The sequence below is a fragment of the Podarcis pityusensis genome (genome assembly GCF_964106645.2).
Source record: "Podarcis pityusensis genome assembly, chromosome: 8".
Classification (NCBI taxonomy): Eukaryota; Metazoa; Chordata; class Lepidosauria; order Squamata; family Lacertidae; genus Podarcis; species Podarcis pityusensis.
The window spans coordinates 2,171,515-2,198,949 of NC_138033.1; the positions used below are offsets into that span (position 1 = coordinate 2,171,515).

The following is a 27,435-nucleotide window of genomic DNA, read 5'->3' on the forward strand; positions in this document are numbered from 1 at the left end:
GAAGAGGAGATGCAGATGGCAACGTCTTGTTTTGTGAACCTTAAAAATCGGACTCTCAGGGGGACGTCCCCATTCCGGCTGTAGATTTTCTCAGGGGAAGGAGCTGCCAGATGGGATTTGTCCACTCTGGAGAATTCAGCTCTGGAGGGAATCTACATGAAGGGGAACTCCTGAAAAGAGAAGCAGAGCAAGATGCAGCTGTTTTTAACGAGGAACATCTGGCAGTTCTGTTTACTCGGCAACGGAGAAAAAGTGCAATGCCCCATCTCGGTCAATTCTGTGGAATTTTGAGGTCATAAACAGGGTAAGGTCATCCAAGATCATGAAGTACAGTGGCACCTCGGGTTACAGACGCTTCAGGTTACAGACTCCGCTAACCCAGAAATAGTACCTCGGGTTAAGAACTTTGCTTCAGGATGCGAACAGAAATCACGCGGTGGCAGCAGGAGGCCCCATTAGCTAAAGTGGTACCTCAGGTTAACAACAACAACAGTTTCAGGTTAAGAACAGACCTCCAGAACGAATTAAGTTCTTAACTCGAGGTACCACTGTACATGCTTGGTATTCCACCAACTGCTTAGTTGCATAGCGTTTTAGGTCCCTGCTTAGTTTCCTGTTTTTACCAGCTCTGTGCAAGCATCTCAAGGCAGTTCAGAACTGGTCAGAATGGCAAATGTGGTGCAGAATTCAGATTCTGTAAAACCCAGTGCTTTCCCAGATGACCTGTTTATTCATCCTTATTTGCTTGCACAAAACTTATGCGGGCATCAGACTATGTCTGGTATTATGCTGTGGGTTAAACCACAGAGCCTAGGACTTGCCGATCAGGTCAGCGGTTTGAATCCCCGTGACAGGGTGAGCTCCCATTCCTGCCAACCTAGCAGTTCGAAAGCACGTCAAAGTGCGAGTAGATAAATAGGTACCACTCCAGCGGGAAGGTAAACGGCGTTTCCATGCGCTGCTCTGATTTCGCCAGAAGCAGCTTAGTCCTGCTGGCCACATGACCCAGAAGCTGTACGCCGGCTCCCTTGGCCAGTAAAGTGAGATGAGCGCCGCAACCCCAGAGTTGTCTGCGACTGGACCTAATGGTCAGGGGTCCCTTTACCTTTACCTTTACCTTTGCAGAGTGGTAACACAATGAAGATCATTCGTCCTGATTTGCCTGTGGCCTCTTCCTCCACACCTAGTTCCTTCACCCGGGAGGCAGTCGCCATCTCTTTGAGCCTCTGTTCCCCGGTCTTAGCCCCCATAGCTCCATGTCATCCTCCTCTTCCCCCTTCCTGTCCTTCTTATGTAAACCATTGTGCACTTGAAGATTTTAATGCTGTTTAATGTTTTGTTGGTTAATTTTATTGCGTGCATCTGCTTTAAGTGACTAACATGCGCTGGGCTTGCTTGGCTGTGGGGGGTAGAAATTCCGTAATTTTTTAATTCTTTGGGGGCAGAGTTTGCACAGCCCCAAGTTCAAGACATCTTCTGCATGGAAACAAAAGTCCAGAAACTCCTAGTAGCTGAATCTGGCCATTACCCGCCAATCTACCGGGACATTCGCAGGGAAACCAAAATGCTTGTTTACAAAGCTATTGTACCACCAACCTTACTATATGCTTGTGAAACATGGACCACTTATAAACATCATCTCCAATTCCTAGAAAGATTCCATCAATGGTGTCTCTGAAAAAATTTACACATCACTTGGGAAGACAGGCGAACTAATACCGGAAGCAAAGATCACCAGTGTCGAAGCAATGATTCTTCAGCATCAACTTCATTGGACTGGTCATGTTGTGCGGATGCCTGATGATCGTCTTCCAAAGCAACTACTCTATTCCGAACTTAAAAAGGGAAAGCGTAATGCTGGCGGTCAACAAAAGAGGTTTAAAGACTGTCTCAAGGCAAATCTTTAAAAATGTAGTATAAACACCAGCAATTGGGAAACACTGGCCTGCGAGCGCTCCAGTTGGGGAACAGCCTTGACCAAAGGTGTCCTGGGCTTTGAAGACACTCAAACTCAGGACGCAAGGGAGAAACGTTCTAAGAGGAAGGCACGCTTGGCAAATCCTGATCAACTCCTGCCCATGAACCAATGTCCCCACTGTGGAAGGATGTGTGGATCCAGAATTGGCCTCCATAGTCACTTACGGACTCACTGTTAAGACCATTTTCATGGAAGACAATCTTATTGCAAGAAGCCAAGTTACAGGGAACCAGGCTGAGGGCCTTCTCGGTAGTGGCGCCTTCCCTGTGGAACACCCTCCCACCAGATGTCAAAGAGAACAACAACTACCAGGCTTTTAGAAGACATCTGAAGGCAGCCCTGTTTCGTGAAGCTTTTAATGTTTGATGTATTATAGTAGTTTAATATTCTTTTGGAAGCCGCCCAGAGTGGCCGGGGAAGCCCAGCCGGATGGGCGGGGTATAAATATTATTATTATTATTATTATTATTATTATTATTATTATTATTATTCAACTACGAATGATCGCCAATGTAGAATCTTGGGGGCTAGCCTTAAAACCAGCCTGTCCCAGTTTTGGTGTTACAAATCTGAACGACCCTTCTCTGAGCCCCACATCTCTGTATAACTACCTTGGGTTTGCGACTCACTGTCTTTAACTGTCTTCACGATCTTAATTGCAGCAAATGTTTTTTTGGACGTTCCGCAGATCCACATTTGCTCTGACTGAGCTTTAAAGAGTAGGTTCCCACAGTGGAGCCACTGGGACTTTTTAGTTTAGAGAAAAGGCAAGTAAGAGGCAACATGATAGAGGTTTATACAACTATGCTAGGCGTGGAGAAAGTGTGTCAGGGGGCTGCCATCGGAACAGGGGAGGGAGGCATAGGAATACAGAGAGGCGCCCACGCTTCTGAGGAGCAGCTCCTCGTTCAACGATGGGGAAAGCCACACCTCCAGTGGAGCAGAGGGGGAATGGGAAAGCCGAGTGAGGGGAGGGCTCAAAGATGCTACTGAGAGTCCAAGTGCCTCACCTAGCCCAGCTGGCCAGGAAACAGGCACGCCGTTTCCTTCACCCTGTTTACGCAGAGGGGTGAAACACAAGGAGGGAAGGCGGAGATTTGGGGTGTCTAAGTTCTTATGTGATGCTTTTGAATTATGGTGCTGGAGGAGACTCTTGAGAGTCCCATGGACTGCAAGATGATCAAACCTCTCCATTCTGAAGGAAATCAGCCCTGAGTGCTCCCTGGAAGGACAGATCCTGAAGCTGAGGCTCCAAGACTTTGGCCACCTCAGGAGAAGAGAAGACTCCCTGGAAAAGACCCTGATGCTGGGAAAGATGGAGGGCACAAGGAGAAGGGGACAACATAGGACGAGATGGTGGGACAGTGTTCTCGGAGCTACCAGCACGAGTTTGACCAAACTGTGGGAGGCAGTGGAAGATGGGAGGGCCTGGTATGCTCTGGTCCAGGGGGTCACGAAGAGGCGGACACCACTAAACGTCTAAACAATGCTGAGGGGGGGGGGACCAGAAGGGGCCACCCCCGGAAACTGCAAGTGATTGAGATGGACATGAACTTTCTGGTCTTGCACTGTAAATAGTTTGCACAAATAAAAACCTGCTAAAGACAGGTCGGAGTCCTGCCTGGTTACTCGTGAGCAACCACCACACCGCCTGGCAAAGTGGATCAAGAAAAGTTCTCCTTCCTAACACTAGAACTGAAGCTGAATATGTTGGAAGATTCAGGGCAGGTAAAATAAAGTTCCTCTTCACACAGGACAGAGTTAAACTGTGGAACTCACTCCCATCTTGGATTGGCCACCAACCAAGAAGGCTTTAAAAGAGGATTAGACAAATTCATGGAGGGGCAAAGGGCTACTGATGACTACTAGCCATGAAAGCTATGGTCTGCCTGATTGTCAGAGGCAACTACAGTGGTGCCTCGCAAGACGAAATTAATTTGTTCTGCGAGTTTTTTCGTCTTGCGAAGCACGGTTTCCCATAGGAATGCATTGAAAATCAAAAAAGGCTACCACACCTCAAAAACCTCAAAAAAGGCTACCACACCACGTGCTATGAGTTGCTCCTCGAAGTCAAGTCGCAACTGCACCTCTTCAAGCAATGCACCCTGGGTATTAACGGTTTTAAGAAAAAGGAAACAAACTTGCAAGACGTTTTTGTCTTGCGAAGCAAGCCCATAGGGAAATTCGTCTTGCGAAGCAACTCAAAAAACGAAAAACTCTTTCGTCTTGCAAGTTTTTCGTCTTGCGAGGCATTCGTCTTGCGAGGTACCACCCTATTCTTCTGAATATCAGTTGCTGGAAACCACACGACTGGAGAGTGCCCAGTCAGTTTCCTCTGCGTATTGACCTTGCTATGGACTTCGGTTGGTTGCCTTGGTTGCCCAAGGGACCTGGTAGGATTTTTATACCCCATTTGGCAAATTGGCACCAGCCTCTTGGTTTTTTCGCCTGCCTTGTAGCAATTTGTCACAACTTTCTGGAGTTGGCAGTTAGGCATTGGAATAGGTGTGCTGTGTTGGAGGATTGGGTATGGGCCATCATCTACCCCTTGTGATGGCCTGGGATTTGGACTCGGAGGCTGAACCTGAGGGATCCCAGCCTGCACAGGGGTCCCCGCCTCCAGAACCAGCTGAGCCGGGGCTGGGGCCTGAGCCTGAAGGGTCCTCACCTGTGCTGGATCCTCAGGTGCAGCCACCAGCTGAGTCTGCTCTGGCTCCTGAGGCGATGGAGGACCCATTGCCCTCAGGTCCTCCACTCTCAGCCCCGTCAGGGGAAGAGGAGGTTGCCTCTGGGTCCGGTAACCCTCCAGCCTCTCCTGAGCTGCAGAGGCTCAGGGCAGAGAGGTGGAGGGAACTAAGTTCCCGCAGGAGGAGTGCTCGCCTCCAGGCCAGGAGAGGCAAGTCACCTGAGGATTGGGGCCGCCCTGTGCCTTGGGGCAGATAAAAGCCAGCCAGCCCCAGTCCCAGGTTGCGGAAGCAACATTGTTGGTTGCTAGTTCCTGCCTGCACCGTGTCCTGCTCTTCTGCCAGAGTTCCTGACCTCACCCGACTCCCCGCCTTGGACCCCGCTTCAGCTTTGACGGACAGCCTCCATACCGCACCCTCGACCGCGGACTGGACTCGGACCTCGCCGCACGGATAACCCTCGGGCCCACCACACCCCTCCTCTTTTGGGTATTCGGTTAAAGGAATCCGGCGCATAGTTGTCAACTTTTCCCTTTTCTTGCAAGGAATCCTATTCGGAATAGGAATTTCCCTTTAAAAAAGGGAAACATTGATAGCTATGATCCGGCAGTCGTGGATCCTGTCCGATGCCCCGCTGGTGGCTAGGGCCATGGCAAGACCCCCGGTGACGTCATGGGGGAGCGTCCAGTTGTATTTGCATCAACAAGCTCCTCCCATTGGTTGTTAACCCTGGTATGACTCCCTGCTGTGCGGAGTGGAGTGGAGTCTTGTACAGTCATAAAGGTAAAGTTAAAGGGGCCCCTGACCACTAGGTCCAGTCGTGGCCGACTCTGGGGTTGCGGCGCTCATCTCGCTTTATTGGCTGAGGGAGCCGGCGTACAGCTTGTGGCCAGCATGACGAAGCCGCTTCTGGCGAACCAGAGCAGCGCACGGAAACACCGTTTACCTTCCCGCTGGAGCGGTACCTATTTATCTACTTGCACTCTGACGTGCTTTCGAACTGCTAGGTGGGCAGGAGCAGGGACCGAGCAACGGGAGCTCACCCCGTCGCGGGGATTCGAACCGCCGACCTTCTGATCGGCAAGTCCTAGGCTCTGTGGTTTAACCCACAGCGCCACCTGCATTCCTTGTACAGTCATACCTCGGGATAAATAAGCTTCAGGATAAGTATTTTTGGGTTGCGCTCTGCGGCGACCTGGAAGTAATGGAGCGTGTTACTTTCGTGTTTCACCGCTCGTGCACACGCAGATGGTCAAAATGACGTCACGCGCATGCACAGAAGCGGCGAAACGCGACCCGGGCACGCGCTGTCGCATCTTACGTTCTGTTCAGGATGCGAACGGGGCTCTGGAACAGATCCCGTTTGCATCCTGAGGTACCACTGTATTGCTGTTTCATTCGATGCCTAAGCCAATACTACTCACATGCTGTAACCAATAAATGTTGTGGCCTAATTTTGCCCATTAACCTAAAATAATGTGTCTTATTATACTCCTATGCGGGTGGCGCTGTGGGCTAAACCACTGAGCCTAGGACTTGCTGATCGGAAGGTCGGCGGTTCTAATCCCCGCAACGGGGTGAGCTCCCGTTGCTCGGTCCCTGCTCCTGCCAACCTAGCAGTTCAAAAGCACCTCAAGTGCAAGTAGATAAATAGGTACCGCTCCAGTGGGAAGGTAAACGGCATTTCCGTGTGCTGTGCTGGTTCGCCAGAAGTGGCTTAGTCATGCTGGCCACATGACCCGGAAGCTGTCTGCGGACAAGCACCAGCTCCTGGCCTCTTGAGCGAGATGAGCGCCACAACCCCAGAGTCGGTCACGACTGGACCTGATGGTCAGGGGTACCTTTACCTTTTTATGTGGGTGGCGGGTCCTCGACTCACAACAGGAGGCTGGACTAGGTGGCCCGTGGCCTGATCCAGCAGCCTCTTACGTTATTGGAAACCTGCCCTTTGCATTTGTGTTTTCCCCCAAGCAGCAAGTCCTCAAGTGATGTCAGGAGCTGGGTGGCCAACTCCTTCATTTGCATCACTGACAGAAGGCTGCTTAACTGATGTAAATAAAGCCACCCCACCCTCAGGTCTTGGAGCTTAGTGTGAATCTGTTCTTCATTACTGTAAGTAATAAAAATATTTCTGCCTCCACTCATTTTCATGCAAACAACTTCGGGGAAAACATCCCCTACCATTTTTAAAATTTATTGGATGGCACCGGATGCCTACAGCATGAGTTATTCTTCCTTCCTCTCTCTCCAGAGTGTTTGTTGATGGGAATTAATATTCCTGCCTTTTCAAGTCTGGGAAGCTGGATCGGCCACTGCAAAAGAGCTTGTTTTAAAAAGCCAATTGGTCAGTAGCAAAGGATCAGCTAGAAGGATGTGAGAGGCCAAACTGTGGCTTGAGCCAAGAAGGACCGAAAAGCCACAAGATTGGAAAGAAACAGAGGACATCCCGGTTGATTGCAGGCAAATGGCGGATGACAGGGACTCATCCTGACTGGCCCAAAGCTTTGAGGCCTCATAGAGCATCCTTCTACACTGCTGGACCCTTCGGAATCCGAACTTTTCCTTTTGGGCTTTTTGGAGAAGGTGCTTTGTCCATGCTCCCTTCCTGCCACCTCACAGCTATTGGGCCGCTCAGGACAAGCGGTCTCCATTGTCCTGGCAGTCCTCTGCCTTTTTTCTTGTTTGGCATACAGTGGTGCTGTGGGTTAAACCACAGAGCCTAGGCCTTGCCGATCAGAAGGTTGGCAGTTCGAATCCCCACGACGGGGTGAGCTCCCGTTGCTCGGTCCCTGCTCCTGCCAAACTAGCAGTTCGAAAGCACGTCAAAGTGCAAGTAGATAAATAGGCACCGCTCCGGTGGGAAGGTAAACGGCATTTCCGTGCGCTGCTCTGGTTTTCCAGAAGCGCCTTAGTCATGCTGGCCACATGACCCGGAAGCTGTACGCCGGTCCCTCGGCCAATAAAGCGAGATGAGCGCCGCAACCCCAAAGTCGGCCATGACTGGACCTAACGGCCAGGGGTCCCTTTACCCTTTACTGTACTTTAAGGTTGGTAGTGACACCCTGCACTTCAATCGGGAGAAAGCTGCACTCGCAGAGCTCAGGCAATGCTGGATTTCGGCATCAGCGTTGGCCCTTGTGGAAAGATAGGAGAAGTGATTGACACTTTCCAACGTTACACCACTGAGTTGGATTTGTGGTGCTGCAGAGGGGTTATTTTGTGCTCGTTGGTGCAGCATTTTGATTTTTTGGATGTTAAGCTTTTGCAAGATGTACACATGTACACACACACACACACACACCATGTTTGTGAAAAACAACATGCAAAAATACATTATATTAGGGGGAACTGCTTGCAAAAATGTGCACTTTAGTCAAAAACAGTATACAAAAATGTGTTTATGGGGGAAAGTCACCCTAAAATGCTGAATAACTGAAGATGACTTTAATTCATTTTTTTTAAATCATCAATTGCTGTGAAAATGCGAAGAACTGAGTTTTAGATAGAAGCAATGAGAATTTGAGGGAGTTTAAACAGACACACCTTTCCTCCCCCTCTCAAGGGCTATGCCTAAGTCAGTGGGCATTTGAAAACTCACCAATTCTTGTGGTTTGAAGGCCAAGCCCTCCTGCCTTCTCAGCTACAACAAATGAAACCCCTTCAAGCTGACATCGTCAGAGCTCCTCCAAGATTCTCCGGGGAAAGGAACACCTAATTTTCATGAAGACACCACAATAACAATGAGATGGGTAATTCACAAGGAACCCTGGCTTGGGTTATGGGACTGGTCTGTAACAGGATATGCTTGCTCGAGTAGTCCTAAGTGGGCAGCAAGGACATTGATCTCACCATACCTGGATGTTGAGGTGATGCTCCGCTTTGCGAAGGCAAACCCCTCACCAGACGTGCAACCATAGCTGTCAACCATCCCTTATTTGGCGGGAAACTCCCTTATCCCAGCGCCGTGTCCCGCTGCTGTCCCTTATTGATGATGTCCCTTAAATTTCCTGGGTTTCAAAGGAAGCAGCTCCTCTCCCTCCCTCCCTCCCTGCCGGCCAGAAAGGAGGGAGGCTCCAACTGTGTTGCTTGGCTGCGTTGCTCACCCAATAAGGAGTCTAAGAACGACTGGGGGTGGAGCTTGCATGCCTTGTGCCGATCAAATCGGCCGCGTTGCCTGGGGACTCGCCTTTGCTCAGCGCTTCCCAGCGGAGAGGTGACGGTGGTTTTCCTTGCTGTATCCCCTTTGCCGGGTTGCTGCGCTGTGGGAACTACCACTTGAGGCTTCGTTTGGCTGCTGGCTGGGCTTTCTGCCTTTGGCTCGGAGGGGCTCAGAAGTTGAACATACCTGTGCCCAGAAAATCCCTTATTTTGGCTGCTGATCCCTTATTTTTGAGGCTGCTGGTCCCTTATTTTCAAATCTGTAAATTGACAGCTATGCATGCGACAGTATGTCAAGGAGCATTACACCTGCTTTCCCTGACCTTTTGCCGCCTTGGCTAGAAAACAGGCTTCCCCCCCTGACCTTTTGTCCTCTCACAATTTGTTTGTTAGACATATTGCTTGGCTGGAGCATGACGGGGGACGCAGACGTCATCAAGTATCGGGGGGAACATCTGAGGGAAACACCTGCTGACACGTGTATTTGCTAACACTGGAAATGTGCTTAGATGGAAACACGTTAAGTTCAGGGTGGTTTCGCTACTGTTTCCAATTATTGATTTCTGCTAATAAAAGGAGCCTCTGCAGAGCTAGCCGGCAGCTTGCTTGGTGCATGCTTGCCAGCTTGCTTCTGCACAGCTCACCTGCATTACCAACACCTGTCTCATGTCCTTCACTTCACCTGGATACAAACACTGGTCCCCACCCTGTTTTTGCTTCTCTAAGTGTTTTTTTTTAATCTTTCCTGAAACTTCCAACATTCAGCTTCGTTGGATTTCCACGAGTTCATGGAAAGTGTTCGCATTTAATCACCAGAACAACTCTTTGAGATCGGTGAGACTGAGAAGCAGCAACTGGTCCCCACCCGCTGAGCTTCATGGCTGGGTGGGGATTTGAACCCGGGTCTCCCAGGTCCTAGTCCAGCTCTCTAACCACTTTGCCACACTGGCTCTTTCAAGTAGCCTGGTATCAACTAGACCTGGTATAAGGGAGCTTCCCATGTTCCTATATTAACAGCAGATAAAGTGAGGGATGGGATACTTACTAGCTGTTGCCAGGAAGATCGGGGTCTGCTGGGGCAAGGAAGAGATGCATGTCCTTCTGCTTACATTTGTGTAGGTGGAAGGCTAACCATTCTCTCTTCCAGCCCTGCTTTGGGTCTTGCAACTTGGAGAGACAACGGAGATCAGCTGCCAAAACACCAGGAGCATTTTCATCCGAAATTTGCAACTTGTACCATTACTGGTGTGTCCGGTCCAGAATGTTCACTCAACATCCACTCACCAGGACAGCGACAGCTGCCACCTCACGGGTACTGCTGTATCGGTCATCCACAGGACCTTCTCCATAACGCAATGGAAGTTGTGTCTCATGCCCCAATGCAACAGGGTAGCCCAGGGTCTCTGAGGGCACCGATCATGCAAGAGATCCCTCCAACAGAGGAACCCATGAATCGCCAACACAGACTGGACGTGCTATCCCAGAACCATGGCCAAAGTCAAGGGGGAGTAGAATAAAATCGTTGTGTTGGAAGGGACTCAAGGACCATCAAGTGCAACCCCCCGCAAAACTGGAATTTCAGCTGAAGCATCCCTGACAGATGGTCACCCAACCGCTGCTTATGTGCTGGGCTCAGGGGTAACCCGAGTAACGCGGTCCAGGTCCGGTCCCGAATCCAAGGGTTCCGTGAGGAGTCAGTCCAACAGGGCCAAGGCAGGAAACCAGGCAAGGACAGGTACAGGGTCTCAGGCAGGTTCTAGCAAACAGCAATGTTGCTCCCGCAACCTGGGGCGGGGTCCGACAGCCTTTTATCTCTGTCGGAGTAACGGCCGGTCCTGATCCCCCGACGACTCACCTCCCTGTTTCGCCCGAAGGCGAGCACTCCTCCTGCGAATACTCAGGTCTCCCTTCTTTCAGACCTCAGTCTCTGCAGCTTGGGAGACGTCGGTGGGTTACTAGACCCAGGGACCGTCTCAGCCTCCCTGACCCAGCCGGTAGCGGAGCAGCTGTAAGTGATGGCCCAGCTGGAGGCAACGAGGTCATCCCCGCATCTGGAGCCAGGGCAGGCTCAGGCCCCTGACTCGGCCCAGCTGGTATTTGCTGCAGGGGCACCTGTGCAGACTGGGACTCTTCAGGATCAGGCCCCAGATTTGGTTCAGATGATGCCTGAGGCAAAGGATCCGGTGCAGACTGAGACTCCTCTGGCTCCGAGTCCAAGTCCCAGGCCATCACAGCTCAGAAAACTCTAAGGGATGAGACTCCATTACCTCCCGAAGGAGCCCATTCCACTGTTGAACAGTTCATACAGCCTGGAAGTTCTTCCCTGTGTTTCATTACAATCTCATTTCTCATGATTCGAATCTGTTGACTCTGGTCCTACCCTGTGAAGCAGCAAGAACCAAGCTTGCTCCTCCATCGATGGGGCAGCCCTTCAGGTATTCGAAGAGGGATATCACCTCACCTCTCTGTCCTCTCTTCTCCAGGCTAAACATACTCCGCACCTTCAACCATTCCTCATCAGGCTTGGTCTCCAGTCCCTCCATCATCTTGGTCTCCCTCCTCTGCACGCCTTCCAGCTTGACCATCTCCTCCTTCAACTGGCAAGGCTCCTCTTCACGGAGCGGGGGATGGGCAGTACTTTCCCCCTAGGCTGACCCCGTTCCTGCAGTTCCACTGGTACAGCTCCAGCAGCCTGTTCAGGAAAACCAGCACAGGCCGTTCGGGGTGGTAGCGGCAGAGCCGGCAGGTGGGGCAGCGGCTCTGACTCTGGCTCCTTCGGCGTAGCTTCACCTGCACCTGGTTCAGGCGGGTGGCGAGCCGGGTGAGGAGGCGCTGGGTCTGCCCTTCCTGCGCCCGCTGAACCACCTGAAGCTCCTGGTAAAAGCAGCTCAGGTTGTCGGCATAGCAGACCTACTGGGACAAAAGAAAGAAGCAGAAAATGCCAGGCAGCATGGTTTTTTAAAATTGGCTTTGCTTGCATTAGATTACAGGCACCAGATAATTCCTGTTCCGCGTTTGCAAGAACTTACTCTTTTAGTGTTGTGGCACCTACACTTCGGAAGTCCCTGCCTTTTGACACCAGGCGGACACCTTTGCTGTATTCTTTTCGGCGTTTGCTAAAAGGTTTCATGGAATTGTAAAGTTGGAAGAGACCACGAGGGGCATCCAGTCCAACCCCCTGCAATGCAGGAATCTTTTGCCCCATGTGGGGCTCAAACCCATGGCGCTGAGATTAATGCTCTTCCAATGGAGCTGTATTTCTCTTTAGACAAGCCTACCCAGATACGTAGAATGCTGTCGTGTGGTTTGGGGGCTGATGGCTGGTGTTATGTACTGAGTTGAATAGGACCCAGAATGCAGCAGTCTGGTTGGTCCTAAAACAATAGGACCCAGAATGCAGCAGTCTGGTTGGTCCACAGGAGCCACCCAATCCAGCTCCAGGTGGAAGGGAATCCGCAACCTGATTGGCCTACAGGAGAATCCCGGAATTAGCCAATCACGGGGGGCCCATTGTGTTAATAATGTATATAAAGCAGACCTTCTGGGGGAACTTCCATTCCTCCTCATCACTATGAGTTGAATAAAGAGCATGAAATCCACTCTCGACTCCGAGTATATTTCAGCTGGTTTTCACGTTTTGAATGTTTTAAATACAATGGTACCTTGGTTCTCAAACTCAATCCGTTCTGGAAGCCTGTTTGACTTCCGAAATGTTCAGAGACCAAGGCATGGCTCCTGATTGGCTGATTGGCCCCGGGGGAAATGCTGATGGCCAAAACGGAGCATGTTCGGCTTCAAAAAAAAAAAACATTCACAAACCGGAACACTTACTTCCAGGTTTGTAGTGTTTGGGAGTCAATTTGTTTGCCAACTAAGCTGTTCGGGAACCAAGGTACCACTGTAGTTATTTTAATTGCTTTAACTAATACTTCCAGGGATGCGGGTGGCGCTGTGGGTAAAACCACAGAGCCTAGGACTTGCAGATCAGAAGGTCGGCGGTTCGAATCCCCGCGACGGGGTGAGCTCCCGTTGCTCGGTCCCTGCTCCTGCCAACCTAGCAGTTTGAAAGCACACCCCAAAGTGCAAGTAGATAAATAGGTACCGCTCCGGCGGGAAGGTAAACGGCGTTTCCGTGCGCTGCTCTGGTTCGCCAGAAGCGGCTTAGTCCTTAGTCTGCTGGCCACATGACCCGGAAGTTGTACGCCGGCTCCTTCGGCCAATAAAGCGAGATGAGCGCCGCAACCCCAGAGTCGGCCACGACTGGACCTACTGGTCAGGGTCCCTTTACTTTTACACTTTAAGTATGCATGAAAGGAATCCAGATCTCACAGCGTGGTAATTTCAAGAGGCCCTTGTCCCCCACAGCAGTGCAGCCAGCCTTCATCCAGTGTGCCCAAGATGGATCCCAATTTTTCGTCTTCCTTCTTCCTTCTTCCTTTACCTTTACTGATACTTCCACTCAACTGCTTTGAGAGTTGCTGGTTCTCCTCTCTCTCTCTCTCTCTCTCTCTCTCAACAAGGTATACCATGGAATTATAGAGTTGGAAAGTACCCCAACCCCTTACAATGCAGAAATCATGTCAATTTAATGCAATAAGCTAAGATGAAATTATCCCATTTTTATTTCTTTCAACCCAACATAGAGATGGCTGGGCCAACCAGCTTTGCCTAGTTTGCCCTCAGCATCTCGGTGGCCACTCTTAGGAGGACACAGGGCCCAGAGACAGGTGGGCCATCAGTGTTACCCAACATGGGCACCGTCCTTAAAAGAGGAGTTTGGGGCACGATCGCTTTCACGCTAACTTTGGACGGCTGGGTCTTTTTCTAATGCCTGCTGGGTGGTTTTGTTTTACCTGCTGAGTTTAAATTCTGCCCTTCTCAAAACACAGCTGCCTTTTTAATTGCTTTTAATTGTTTATAAGCCATTGGTTTGGGGGAAATGCTTAAACGAAGAAGAGCGTGAATAGCTGGAGGGGCACATTTCACCCGAGCACAGATAAGCACCACGGGCTGTTTGCGAGCAAGAAGATTTTGCTGGCTCCCACCCCACCCTGCTCTCGCCATACACACTGTCTGCAGGAGATACGCACGGTGATATTGTCTGGGGTGAAGAGGGTCCCGTTGCTGGAGTTGCCCTGGAGGAAGACATCAACAGGCAGTTAGAGGAAATGAGGCTCCAACCTTCCTGGGAGGTTTTTGGACATAATAATCATATTATTATTATTTATTATTTACATGCAGCCACTCTGGGTGGCTTCCAGCAAAATACTGAAATACAATATTGCTCAAAAAATGACACGCTAATATGCCTACATTAAAATGTGAAGTACTGGATGGAAGAAAATTAGTAATGAAAGATAATAAGAATATATGGATGATTTGAGAAGGTTGTAGAATGCAAAGTTTATTGTGAATTGTATAATGTGGAGGAAGTGGGGGTGGAGGGAATTGGGCGAAGGAGAAAAGAATAATATGATGGACTGAGGAAATAGAAATGTAAATGTATGGGGGGGATGGGGAGGAAATGGTGTTGGCTTTGGTACATCTGTATTGTAATGTAATATGTGAAAACCAATAAAAAAGAAAGAAATACAATAATTCATCAAATATTATAAGCTTCCTAAACAGGCCTGCCTTCAGATGTCTTCTAAAAGTCAGATAGTACTGTACTTTATTTCCTTGACATCAGATGGGAGGGCGTTCCACAGGGAGGGCACCACCACTGAGAAGGCCCTCTGCCTGGTTCCCTGTAACTTGGTGTCTCGCAGGAAGGGAACCACCAGAAGGCCCTCGGTGCTGGACCTCAGTGTCCAGGCAGAACGATGGGGGTGGAGACGCTCCTTCAGGTCTACTGAACTGAGGCCGTTTAGGGCTTTCAAGGTCAGCACCAACACTTTGAATTGTGCTTGGAAACGTACTGGGAGCCAATGCAAATCTCTCAGGACCGGTGTTATGTGGTCTCAGCGGCCACTCCCAGTCACCAGTCTAGCTGCCGCATTCTGGATTAGTTGTAGTTTCCGGGTCACCTTCAAAGGTAGCCCCACATGGAGCACATTGCAGTAGTCCAAGCAGGAGATAACTAGAGCATGCACCACTCTGGCCAGACAGTCCGCAGGCAGGTAGGGTCTCATCCTGCGTACCAGATGGCGCTGGTAAACAGCTGCCCTGGACACAGAATTGACCTGTGCCTCCATGGACAGCTGTGAGTCCAAAATGACTCCCAGGCTGCACACCTGGTCCTTCAGGGGCAGTTACCCCATTCAGGACCAGGGAGTCCCCCACACCAGCCCATTCCCTGTCTCCCTCTGGACAGAGATTGGACGGCCATCTGTCACAGACCTTAGGGTAAAGGGCAGGTTGTTGTTGTTAATTTCTATGTACACCTTTCCTTAATATACACATTTTTGTAAATACTGTTTGGCTGGAGGACTGCGAGGGAAAATTCGGGCGGATTTTGAAGGCAGGCTGCGTTTCCGTGGCCGTATTAGTTCAAAAAGTGCAGGTTAGGTAGTTTCTCGTTAAAATGAAAAATGAATCTGATTTCCTTCCCCATCCCATGTCAGATGCAATTTGTTGATATAAGGCAGGCTGAGACTCCTAAGCTCCCCTAGGAAATGAGCAAAGAAAGTTGGGAGGCTATCAGCGTCAAACAAAACAATGAATCCAGGGTTGGCTGCGCCACGACTCCCATGTTTGCTTATCACATCATATCTATCAGCGCAATGCTAATCATGATCTCAGTTCTCTGACTACCGGTCCTTATATAGCCAAAACAGCTCCACCCGCGCAGAAGAGGGTGGTGTTAGCAAACTCTGGAGGAACTCTGGAGTTTTACAGAAATCCTTAGAAAAACAGACCAGTGAAGATTGAGGAGAGAGATAAGGGCAGCTGTGGTGAGTCATGACTTCCCCACACCAAAGACCCCGGGAACTGTAGTTTGATAAGGAGGCAGCCCCCCACAGCACTATAACTCCCAGCACCCTTTAAGAAAAAAACACAGTTCCCAGGATGATCTGGGAGAAAGCCATGGCAAAGTAGAAAACGAGTAAATGGACAGTGATGGAGAACCTTTTAGAGACCGAATACCCATACTGCAACCCAAAATCCACTTATTGATCGCAAAGCGCCAACACAGCAATTTAATATGGGATAATAATGATTGTCTGCATGCCCACATACAAATAAACGTAAATAAGTTAATAAACCCAGCGAGATGGGTGGGGTATAAATATTGTTGTTGTTGTTGTTGTTAAAAAGGTAAAGGGACCCCTGACCATTAGGTCCAGTCGTGGCTGACTCTGGGGTTGCGGCGCTCATCTCGCTTTATTGGCCGAGGGAGCCGGCGTACAGCTTCCGGGTCATGTGGCCAGCATGACTAAGCCGCTTCTGGCGAACCAGAGCAGCACATGGAAACACCGTTCATTTTCCTGCCGGAGCGGTACCTATTTATCTACTTGCACTTTGACGTGCTTTCGAACTGCTAGTTTGGCAGGAGCAGGGACCGAGCAATGGGAGCTCACCCCGTTGCGGGGATTCGAACCACCAACCTTCTGATCGGCAATTCCTAGGCTCTGTGGTTTAACCCACAGCGCCACCCGCGTCCCACCACCACCACCATTATTATTATTTATTATATTTTGCTGTTTGATGAGAGTTTGCCTAAGAACTCCATGAATGCTAACCTCGAGTTCCATGATGAAGGAAAGGCAGGCCATTGGTGTACGCAGGGGCAGCCCTTATCATAATAATAATCAGGATAGAGCAATAGAAATATTAAAACATATTTGGTGGGTATGTAGCTTTTACAGAGTGCTGTGGATAATTTACTGTATTTCCATCCTCGTAACATTAAAAAGTCCTTCTTGGCTATTTTATCCATCCTACTTAACTGGCTGACTCAAACCAGAAGGGAAACAGCTGTTCGCTTCCTCCTTTCTGCTGCAAAGACCTGAGAAGGGATTTTGTCAAGGCTCTATATATTGTCTCCCTGCTTATTCAACTTATATGCAGAATTCATCATGTGAAAGGTTGGGCTGGATGAATCCCAAGCCGGAATTAAGATCGCCGGAAGAAATATCAACAACCTCAGATATGCAGATGACACAACCTTGATGGCAGAAAGTGAGGAGGAAGTAAAGAACCTTTTAATGAGGGTGAAAGAGGAGAGCGCAAAATATGGTCTGAAGCTCAACATCAAAAAAACGAAGATCATGGCCACTGGTCCCATCACCTCCTGGCAAATAGAAGGGGAAGAAATGGAGGCAGTGAGAGATTTGACTTTCTTGGGCTCCATGATCACTGCAGATGGTGACAGCAGCCACGAAATTAAAAGACGCCTGCTTCTTGGGAGAAAAGCGATGACAAACCTAGACAGCATCTTAAAAAGCAGAGACATCACCTTGCCAACAAAGGCCTGTATAGTCAAAGCTATGGTTTTCCCAGTAGTGATGTATGGAAGTGAGAGCTGAACCATAAAGAAGGCTGATCGCTGAAGAACTGATGCTTTTGAATTCTGGTGCTGGAGGAGACTCTTGAGAGTCCCATGGACTGCAAGAAGATCAAACCTCTCCATTCTGAAGGAAATCAGCCCTGAGTGCTCACTGGAAGGACAGATCCTGAAGCTGAGGCTCCAAGACTTTGGCCACCTCATGAGAAGAGAAGACTCCCTGGAAAAGACCCTGATGTTGGGAAAGATGGAGGGCACAAGGAGAAGGGGACGACAGAGGACGAGATGGTGGGACAGTGTTCTCCATGCTACCAGCATGAGTTTGACCAAACTGCGGGAGGCAGTGAAAGACAGGAGTGCCTGGCGTGCTCTGGTCCATGGGGTCACGAAGAGGCGGACACGACAAAACGACTAAACAAAAAATTGCATATTGGTTTGCTACTGTTCTGAGTTTATATAATCACCATAGATTTTAACTCTGTGTCTGCTCTGTACGATATGATTTGGGTGTTTCAATTAGTTTTTAACAGAGCTGTGACTCTCATGTACACTTTGCTCTAGCGCTTGGTTGCAGGTTAAAACTTGCCTCTCCTCCGATGATCAGTTACACCTGAGGAAATGAGAGGTGGGGGGAAAGGGTAAGATAATAAGAAGGAGAGAGAAGATGAGTGGAGGGGGAAAGCAGATAATAGGAACTATTGTTCAAATGGTGATACAAACATTGACCTCCGCAAACTCGGGTTGCGGTTATTCTTTCTCCAGCTAAACAGTGAAACCCGAACCCAGCGGGTTACCAAACTTTTGGGGGGCCGCTCCCTTCCCTTGGTTCCACAAATTCATCCCCAGTGTCCCCTACCCTCTACAAAGCAGGGTAGTGCTTTGAACAACCCACTAAGGAAGACGATAGCCCAATTAAAAATTTAAAAGTAGCAACCGATTACACATCCCCCCCCCCAATCCAGTTCATAGAATCATAGAATTGTAGAGTTGGAAGTATCCTTGAGGATCATCTGGGTGCAATTCCGGCCATGCAGGAATATGCAACTGTACAAAACTATGAACTATGTAGCTTTTTAGCTCCTTATACCTAAAGGAGCGTCTCCTCCCCCATCGTTCTACTGAGGTCCAGCGCCAAGGGCCTTCTGGCGGTTCCCTCACTGCGAGAAGCCAAGTTACAGGGAACCAGGCAGAGGGCCTTCTCGGTGGTGGCGCCCGCCCTGTGGAACGCCCTCCCACCAGATGTCAAAGAGAAAAACAACTACCAGATTTTTAGAAGACATCTTGACCGGAGTGCCTGGTGTGCTCTGGTCCATGGGATCACGAAGAGTCGGACACGACTAAACGACTAAATAACAACAACAAGAGGTGGGCGTGACCTTACCTGCCCAGGTAACACAAGGGCAAGTCACAAAACACACACTCTCTCTTTGACTTCCTCCATTGTTGGAGCAGCTTTTTGGCTATACAGTCATACTTCATGTCACGTCCACTTCATGTTACGTTCTTTCAGGTTACGTCCCTCAGCGACTGGAAGTACTGGAAAGCGTTACTTCCGGGTTTCGCCACTTGCGCATGCACAGACGCGCAAAATGACATCACGCACATGCGCAGAAGAGGCAAATCGCAACCTGCGCGTGTGCAGATGCGCCACTGCAGGTTGCGCTCTTTTCATGTTGTGAACAGGCCTCTGGAACGGATCCCGTTCGCAACCAGAGGTATCACTGTATTTTGTAACTAAGTCTGCCTTCAGGGATCCAACTGTGAACTGATGGTGTGAGTAAACTTCTTTTATTGACTTTGAATAAGATTGTGGTGTGTTCATTCTTTTAGGAGAGATATAAGGGGACTTACCAGGAATCTGATATTGAGAGGCTTACACAAGCCTGCAACCAGCTACCCACTTTGCGTTTAAAAGGGGAATGTGAAACTCTGCAAAGTAAAGGAACTTGCTAGCGCAAGTTAGGAAGGATATTAATAAACTATATACCCTCTCCTTTGGGATGGCAGTTTCATATCCCAAATGACAAAATTAATATTTTCTTGTACGCGACAACAGCAGCGAGAATGTTAATAGCCAATAATTGGAAAGGAAATTACGCTCCAACCAAAGAAGAATAGCTGAATAAATTATGTGAATACTTGGAATTAGCAAAGCTGACTGATTTGATAAGACAAAAACCAAAAAATATAATCCAGAAACAATGGAAATGTTTAAATGATTATTTATGTAGACAAAGATTAAATGTAAGGTATTGGTTGTGTTTAGAATAGATTTATGAAAGATTTAGAAAACTTATTGATTAGAATATTTGTGTGAGGTTGTATGGGAAAAATACGGAATAACAGATACAATCTTGCTTAAAATGTATATAGAAAGTGCAGTGTAAGTGATGGAAGTCAATCAATAAAATTTTATTATTGAGATATTTGGAAGAAATTCTTCCAACTTTTCTTCTTCTTTTTCTCCTTATTTTTTCTTTTTCTTTTCTTCTTTTCTGTTCTTATATATATATATATATGTGCTTATCTGAAATATGTATGTATGTATGTATGTGCAATATTTTGTAATAATTATGTTAAATAAAATTAATAATAAAAAAACTATATACCCTCTCCTGCCTCCCTGAACATTCCCACATGGGAATCGCATCCCTAAACATCTGGAGGGCACTGGGGCAGGAAACCCCTACGCCCGCCCCCTCCATCCAAAACACCTGGCAATTTCAGCAAGCCTAATTTGCACACCGACTCTTCCCATCCGTCTCTTGGTCCCTCTTCACTCACCATGCGCTGGATGATGCTTTGTAGAAGCCCAATGGACTCAGTCTGACACGAGAGCTGCCTGGCGGCAGGGAGACCCAGGAGGAGCATAGCCAGGAGGAAGATGCAGAGGTTGTGCAAGGCTGAAGGATGTGGGGTTGCTCCGATCTCGGGCATCACGCCACCCTGGGAGAACATGGACAGCCTCATTGTTAGATGCTTTTGGAGTATCCTGAAATAAGCAGAAATTGCAAGCAAACACCACCCCTGCCCGACCACAGTCCTTATCACCAAACAACTGGAGTGGGTGGTCTATTCCCAAGGCCATTCCTGTTGGATCAGGCCAATGGCCTATCGAGTCCAGCATCCTGTTCTCACAGTGGCCAACCGGATGTCAGGTGTGCGTGCAGGAGCCAGGCCCTGGGACCAGTAGGGTTTCGCAGGACTGGGGCCTTCCTAAGTTTGTTCTGAAGAGGCAAGGCGCGGCCGCACAGGTGAGGCTGCTTGGTAACTTGCTGCACCTGGTGGCAAGAGCTGGGAAGGGATATAAGGTCAGAAGAAGGAGGAGAAGAAGAAGAGTTTGGGTTTGATATCCTGCCTTCTCACTCCCCTTCAGGAGTCTCAAAGCTGCTAACAATCTCCTTTCCCTTCCTCCCCCACAACAAACACTCTGTGAGGTGAGTGGGGCTCAGAGACTTCAGAGAATGTGATTAGGCCAAGGTCACCCAGCAGCTGCATGTGGAGGAGCAGAGATGCGAACCCGGTTCCCCAGATTACGAGACTACTGCTCTTAACCACTACACCACACTGGCATTTCCCTTTGGCTCTTTGCCACAGCAACACGCTTCCTGATCATTGAACCTCAATTTCTTGACTCCCTGCTTCCTGACCCTCGGACCTTCAGACCCTCGACTTCGTGACTCCTTGCTTCTCATCCCTTGGACCCTTGACTTTGTGACTCCTTGCTTCCTAACCCTCGGACCCTCAACTTCGTGACTCCTTGCTTCCTGACCCTCAGACCCTTGGCTTCTTGACTCCCAGCTCTCTGATCCTCAGACTCTTGGCTCCTGATTCCTGGCTTCTGGACCCCCGTTCCTGCTCCCACCCTGCCATCTTGCCCCCGGTCCCGACGTCCCCTGCCAGGACTTTGATCGCCCTTGAACCGGACCATGACACCAGATGCCCCAATGGCAAACCTGCAAGCAGGACAGAAGGATGCCAGGACCTTTGAGAGCTCCATGAGAAGAACCTTTTCCTAATATTTCATTGTTAAATAAGTACTTAAGTTAAGCAACAAGTTTATCAAAATGAAAGGAATATGGAAAGGCCGGGAAGTCAAATGTTGATGAAGAAAATTCATTGTTAGAGACGTTTGTATATTTCTTTTGCAATTTGTGATTATTTTGATTTTGCGGATAACAATGAATGTAAGTTTATGTCGTATAGATGCAATTATGAACAATAAAGCATGAAAAAGCAAGAAGAAGAAGAAGAATTTGGATTTGATATCCCACTTTATCACTACCCGAAGGAGTCTCAAAGCGACTAACATTCTCCTTTCCCTTCCTCCCCCACAACAAACACTCTGTGAGGTGAGTGGGGCTGAGAGACTTCAGAGAAGTGTGACTGGCCCAAGGTCACCCAGCAGCTGCATGTGGAGGAGCAGGGAAGCGAACCCGGTTCACCAGATTACGAGTCCACCGCTCTTAACCACTACACCACACTGGTGCAGGAAAAAAAAAAGGGGGAAGACACCTTTTGGTATTGATAAGCTGCCCAGCTGGTTGGGCTGCCACTCCCCACAGGTCCCTCTGGTCAGCAAAAGAAGGAGTCTCCAGCCAAGTTAAAGAAGCAAACAGTGGCTTATGCAAACCAGCCTGGCTGGCCTAGCAAAGAGCAAATCTGTTAATATGACAAAGGGGCCTTATGGGCCATCAAAAAGGAATCCTTTGGCCTGGGGAGACAGATGTTGCCAAGGTGGTAGGGTATGTGTTTGAGGTGACAGGAAAAGAGTTTTTGAGCTGGGAAGGGTGCTGGGAAGATGAAGGAAGAAGAAGAATTGGGATCCATCTTGGGCAGGCTGGCTGAAGGCTGGCTGCAGTGCTGAGGGGGACAAGCGCCTCTTGAAATGACCACGCTGTGAGATCTGGATTCCTTTCATGCATACTTAAAGTGTAAAGGTATAGTGGTACCTTGCAAGACGAAAAACACGCAAGACGAAAGAGTTTTCCGTTTTTTGAGTCGTTCTGCAAGACGAATTTCCCTATGGGCTTGCTTCGCAAGACGAAACGTCTTGCGAGTTCTTGCGAGTTTGTTTCCTTTTTCTTAAAGCTGCTAAGCCGTTAATAGCCGCTAAGCCGCTAAGCCGCTAAGCCATTAATAGCCGCTAAGCCGCTAATAGCCGCTAAGCCACTAAGCCGCTAATAGCCGTGCTTCGCAAGACGAAAAAACCACAAGACGAAGAGACTTGCGGAACGGATTAATTTCGTCTTGCGAGGCACCACTGTAAAGGTAAAGGGACCCCTGACCATTAGGGTCCAGTCGTGGCTGACTCTGGGGTTGCAGCTCTCATCTTGCTTTACTGGCCGAGGGAGCTGGCGTTTGTCCGCAGACAGCTTCCGGGTCATGTGGCCAGCATGACTAAGCCGCTCATCTTGCTTTACTGGCCGAGGGAGCTGGCGTTTGTCCGCAGACAGCTTCTGGGTCATGTGGCCAGCATGACTAAGCCGCTTCTGGCGAACCAGAGCAGTGCACGGAAACGCCGTTTACCTTCCCGCCGGAGTGGTACCTGTTTATCTACTTGCACTTTGACGTGCTTTCAAACTGCTAGGTTGGCAGGAGCAGGGACTGAGCAACGGGAGCTCACCCCGTCGCGGGGATTTGAACCGCCGACCTTCTGATCTGCAAGTCCTAGGCTCTGTGGTTTAACCCACAGCGCCACCTGTGTCTCAACTTAAAGTGTAAACTAAACCATATTTCTTGAAGCTATGACAGTCTACGATGGGTCTCAATTCTCCGAAGGAACACAGACCCTGGGTGAACCCCATGGAATCTGCAGAGAGTTACGACTTTGGTAACAGTAAGATCCCCCAAAGGAACAATGAATTGCACATTTATTCAAAACCCAGTTTAAACTATTTGGTTTAGTAAAATCAACAAAGCTGATGAACTTGGCCAGTGAGGAAGATGGCTGAGATTTGACAGTTGAAAGGGAAAGTATTTCTGAAGGAGGTTTGACCTCAGTACGTGTTGTTGAATGTCTCCCTGTTCTCAACTAGGCTGTCAGTAAGATTCCCCTCGAATTATATACTGCTCTTGTTCAGCTTGTTATCAGTAAAGTGCTATCAATTTCTTTTCTCTCTGGACTCGATTTGTTCCAGTCTCTCTGCTAACAGCTGGAGTGCAGAACATCTGGAGCGAGCCAGCTTGGCAGAGGCTGATGTAGAACACAATCCTCATGAGGTTTGCTCTTCAAGCCGCTTCTTCACAACTTTTCTCCGGAATCATTTCCCAGCTTTATGATTCACTTAGACAGCATCTACTCAAACATCTGGCAACAGACTTCAAGCACATCTAAGTGGTTACTTGACAGATCTCCTGATTCATTGCTTCCAATCTCTGCTTCTAACAGAAGCAGATGCTTGGCTGCATGTCTAGAGTGTTTTTCGCACATTGAAAGCACCTTTCGACCCATTGTAGGGTTGGAAAGCTGAAGAATGTCTAACTAACTGAGCCACATGTTGGCATTCTAGCCTAGGGCAGGAGACTGCATGGACTTCAGAGACCCATCTAGCTGCCAATACTTCCCCAAATCCCAACGTACAGCTGCTGCCACTGTTACACTTTCTGGCTTATTTGCTCAACAGATTGCTTGTGAATTGCCCATCTGACGGGACATTGCAGGAAGGAGATCCTCTCCTCTTGGCTTGGGATCTCTCTGTTTTTGATTTCAAAGGAACAAGTGTGCCTGCGTAGGAGTGGCTCTGGAGAGTGCCAGCCGTGCCGTGCTCTTCGACCTACATTGGCTCCCAGTACGATTCCGAGCACAATTCAAAGTGTTGGTGCTGACCTTGAAAACCCTCAATGGCCTCGGTCCTGTATACCTGAAGGAGCGTCTCCACCCCCATCATCCAGCCCGGACACTGAGGTCCAGCACCGAGGGCCTTCTGGCGGTTTCCTTTGCTGCGAGAAGCCAAGGTACAGGGAACCAGGCAGAGGGCCTTCTCGGTAGTGGCGCCCTCCCTGTGGAACGCCCTCCCATCAGATGTCAAAGAGAACAACTACTACCAGACTTTTAGGAGACATCTAAAGTCAGCCCTGTTTAGGGACGTTTTTAATGTGTGACATTTTAATGTATTTTTAATTTTTGTTGGAAGCCGCCCAGAGTGGCTGGGGAAACCCAGCCAGATGGGCAGGGTACAAATAATAAATTATTATTATTATTATTATTATTATTATTATTATTATTAGACCCAGTGCCCCTGCCGCTCGCACCTTGATGTAAGCCGACAGATTACGGGTGATCTGCGGGTCTGTGAGATTGTCCTCCCCCACCCTGGGAAGTCTGCCAGGGCTTGTAACCCCATGGACCAGAGCCAGGGCTAATAACCCCCATAAAGGTAAAGGGACCCCTGACCATTAGGTCCAGTCGTGACCGACTCTGGGGTTGTGGCGCTCATCTCGCTTTACTGGCCGAGGGAGCCGGCATACAGCTTCCAGGTCATGTGGCCAGCATGGCTAAGCCGCTTCTGGTGAACCAGAGCAGCGCACGGAAACGGCATTTACCTTCCCGCCGGAGTGGTACCTATTTATCTACTTGCACTTTGATGTGCTTTCGAACTGCTAGGTTGGCAGGAGCTGGGACCGAGCAACGGGAGCTCACCTTGTCGCGGGGATTCGAACCACCGACCTTCTGATCGGCAAGACCTAGTGTCAGAGCTGCTTCCAGATCCTAGCTCACAGAGGATCACGCTAGCCAGCGATCATTAAATAAAAGTCTTTATTGAGTTACAGTTTCCATTCTCAAGCTGCTGCGTGCAACTCTACGTCTCATGGTTAGATCGGCGAAGCTCCATCTGAGTCTCCGCCCCTTGTACACCAACTTAATATCCTAGCCTTGCTCCACCTTTTCCGCCTGACTGTTCTTCTCTGGGTCCCTCTGCCCCCCGGGGTCTCTTCCTTCCGGGATTCCTCTGACGCTGACCCCCCTGACTCTTCTCCCTCCTTTCGGCGGGCTTTAGGACCTGGCTCCCTTTCCGGGCTGCCTACTGCGCCACCTTCCTGTGCATTTGAACTTGGCACGCGCGCCCAACCTTCCACCTTCCGTCTGACCGTTTCTTCGCTCCCCGATGGAGGTGTGGCCACTCCTGACTCGTGCCCTCCCCCCTGTTGTGAGCTGCCAGCGCTTGATCCCTGGCGCCCTTCCTCTTCCCTGCTCTCTGGCGGTGACGCTGGTCCTGATTTCCAACTGCTCCCCTCTGAGTCCCCTCTGGCTCTATCTTCCTGGGGTGTCCCCCTAGGCTCCCCCCTTGCCCTGGCCACTGGTGCTCCTTTCTGTGAATCTTCTGATTCACTGGAAAGACTCGGAGATCTCGGGTCGTCGTCATCACTCATCTTTTCTTCTGCCTCCTCTCCCTCGCTCTCTGTTTCCTCCCTTGCCCTTGCCTCTGCTCCTGAACCCCTGACATCCATCCCCCCCTCGAAGCCCCCTCTTCCCCCCTCCCCTCCTTCCGGTGCGGGATCTGGGTGCTGCCGTGTCAGGGGGACGAATGTCGGATACAGTTCGCTTCCCGTGGCGGGCCGCCATCCGAAGTCTTCCGGTTCTTCCTCCCTGCTCTCGTTGACGACGGTCACCTCCGCTTCCATCTCTGTGCCGCCGTGCTCGAAACCCGGGTCGTCCCCGAAAACGTCCATGTCCGTCTCTCCCTCGTTGCCTTCTGGAGACGTTGCTCGTCCTGGACCCTCCAGCCACCTTCTGCGGAACTGCTCCTCTGGTCGATCATCCCACCAATACGAGGGTTCTGAAGCAGATCCCGAGGGTGACCCCTCTGGGGAACGGGCGTCTCGTGTCGGTTCCTCGTCCGAGTCGAACCCCCGGAACGTGCTGGCTGAAAGCGTGGGCGTGAAAAGCCAGTCGTCGAAAAAGTCTGCTGGCATTGGCCTATGTGGGAAGAGGGCATGAAACTCTTCTTTGAGCAGAGGTTCGTCTAAAGCGTAGCCCGGCACCCAGCTGTTGGCACTGGCCGGGGTGCCCTCCTTGGCGAGAAGGTATTCTACCCCCTCTTCCCCCCATCTGGAGTCCAAAATCTCCGTGACTTCGTTGATGCGCTCCTCCTGTGCCACTCCCCCTTGCCCGGTTCTCTCTCGGAGCGGACCCGGTGCCGTTCCTGGTTCCTGAAACCTGTGAGGTGCCTTGTAGGGAGTGAGCACCGATCTGTGGAACACCGGATGCATTCTGGAACCCTCCGGAAGAGCCAGCCTGAAAGCCACCGGGTTGACCTGTTCGTCGACTTGGTAGGGCCCCAGTTGTTTATGCCCTAGTTTCTTCTTCGCCAACGACCTGGCCGGCACTGCGTGGGCTGCTAACCAGACCCAGTCTCCCACATGGATCTCTTCGCCAACCCTTCTGTGTTTGTCCGCTTGTACCTTGTATGCGTGTTTAGCCAGCTCCAGGTGCCGCCGCAGCTGATCGTGGACCTCCTGCAACTCCGACGCGAACGCATCTGCTGTCTGCGGCTCCCCCTCCCCCATTCTTTCCAGTCCCGGGAAGGTTCTAGGGTGCCTCCCGTTGTTGGCGAAGAACGGCGTGACCCCCGTGGACACGTGCTTCGTGTTGTTGTAGGCGAACTCGGCGAGAGGCAGGTAATCCACCCACGTCGCAGGCTGTTGATTCGCATAACATCTCAGGTACTGCTGCATGATGGCATTGACCCGCTCTGCTTGCCCGTTGGTCTGCGGGTGTCTAGCCGACGCCAGGTTGATCTTGACGTTCAGGAAGCCCATCAGCCTCTGCCAGAAGTTCGAGATGAACTGTCGCCCTCGGTCGGACAGAATAGACCGCGGCAGACCGTGAACCTTGAACACGTGGTCTATGAACAGTTTGGCGGTTTGTTCCGCCGTGGCCACCTTCGCGCACGGAATGAAATGTGCCATCTTGGAGAACAAATCCACCACCACCAGTACAGCCGTCTTGCCCCTCGAGCTGGGCAGATCCGTGACAAAGTCCAGGGCCACTCTCTCCCATGGCTCGAACGGAGTTTGCAGCGGTTCCAGCAGTCCGGCCGGCGGTCTGTGCACTGGTTTGGACCTCTGGCAGGTGTCACACCTCGCCACGTAGTCCGCGACTTCCCCTCTCATTCCGGGCCACCAGAAGTCTCTGGCTACTAATTCCACCGTCTTCTCCTTGCCAA

At 50.1% G+C, this 27,435-nt stretch overlaps 1 protein-coding gene across 1 annotated transcript in view; it reads right to left on the reverse strand.

Annotated features, from left to right (window-relative positions):
• Nucleotides 1-51: 51 nt before the first annotated feature.
• LOC308484480 (uncharacterized protein) overlaps nucleotides 52-27,435 on the reverse strand; it is a 32,826-nt gene continuing 5,442 nt past the window's right edge. Inside the window, exons 2-6 of the mRNA XM_081019471.1 lie at nucleotides 20,051-20,212; nucleotides 13,911-13,955; nucleotides 9,866-11,730; nucleotides 8,261-8,373; nucleotides 52-170 (exon numbers count right to left, since the gene is read on the reverse strand). Coding sequence (XP_080875597.1) covers nucleotides 11,434-11,730; nucleotides 13,911-13,955; nucleotides 20,051-20,203 — 495 coding nt within the window. The 5' untranslated portion in view covers nucleotides 20,204-20,212 and the 3' untranslated portion in view covers nucleotides 52-170; nucleotides 8,261-8,373; nucleotides 9,866-11,433. The remainder of the gene's footprint in view (nucleotides 171-8,260; nucleotides 8,374-9,865; nucleotides 11,731-13,910; nucleotides 13,956-20,050; nucleotides 20,213-27,435) is intronic.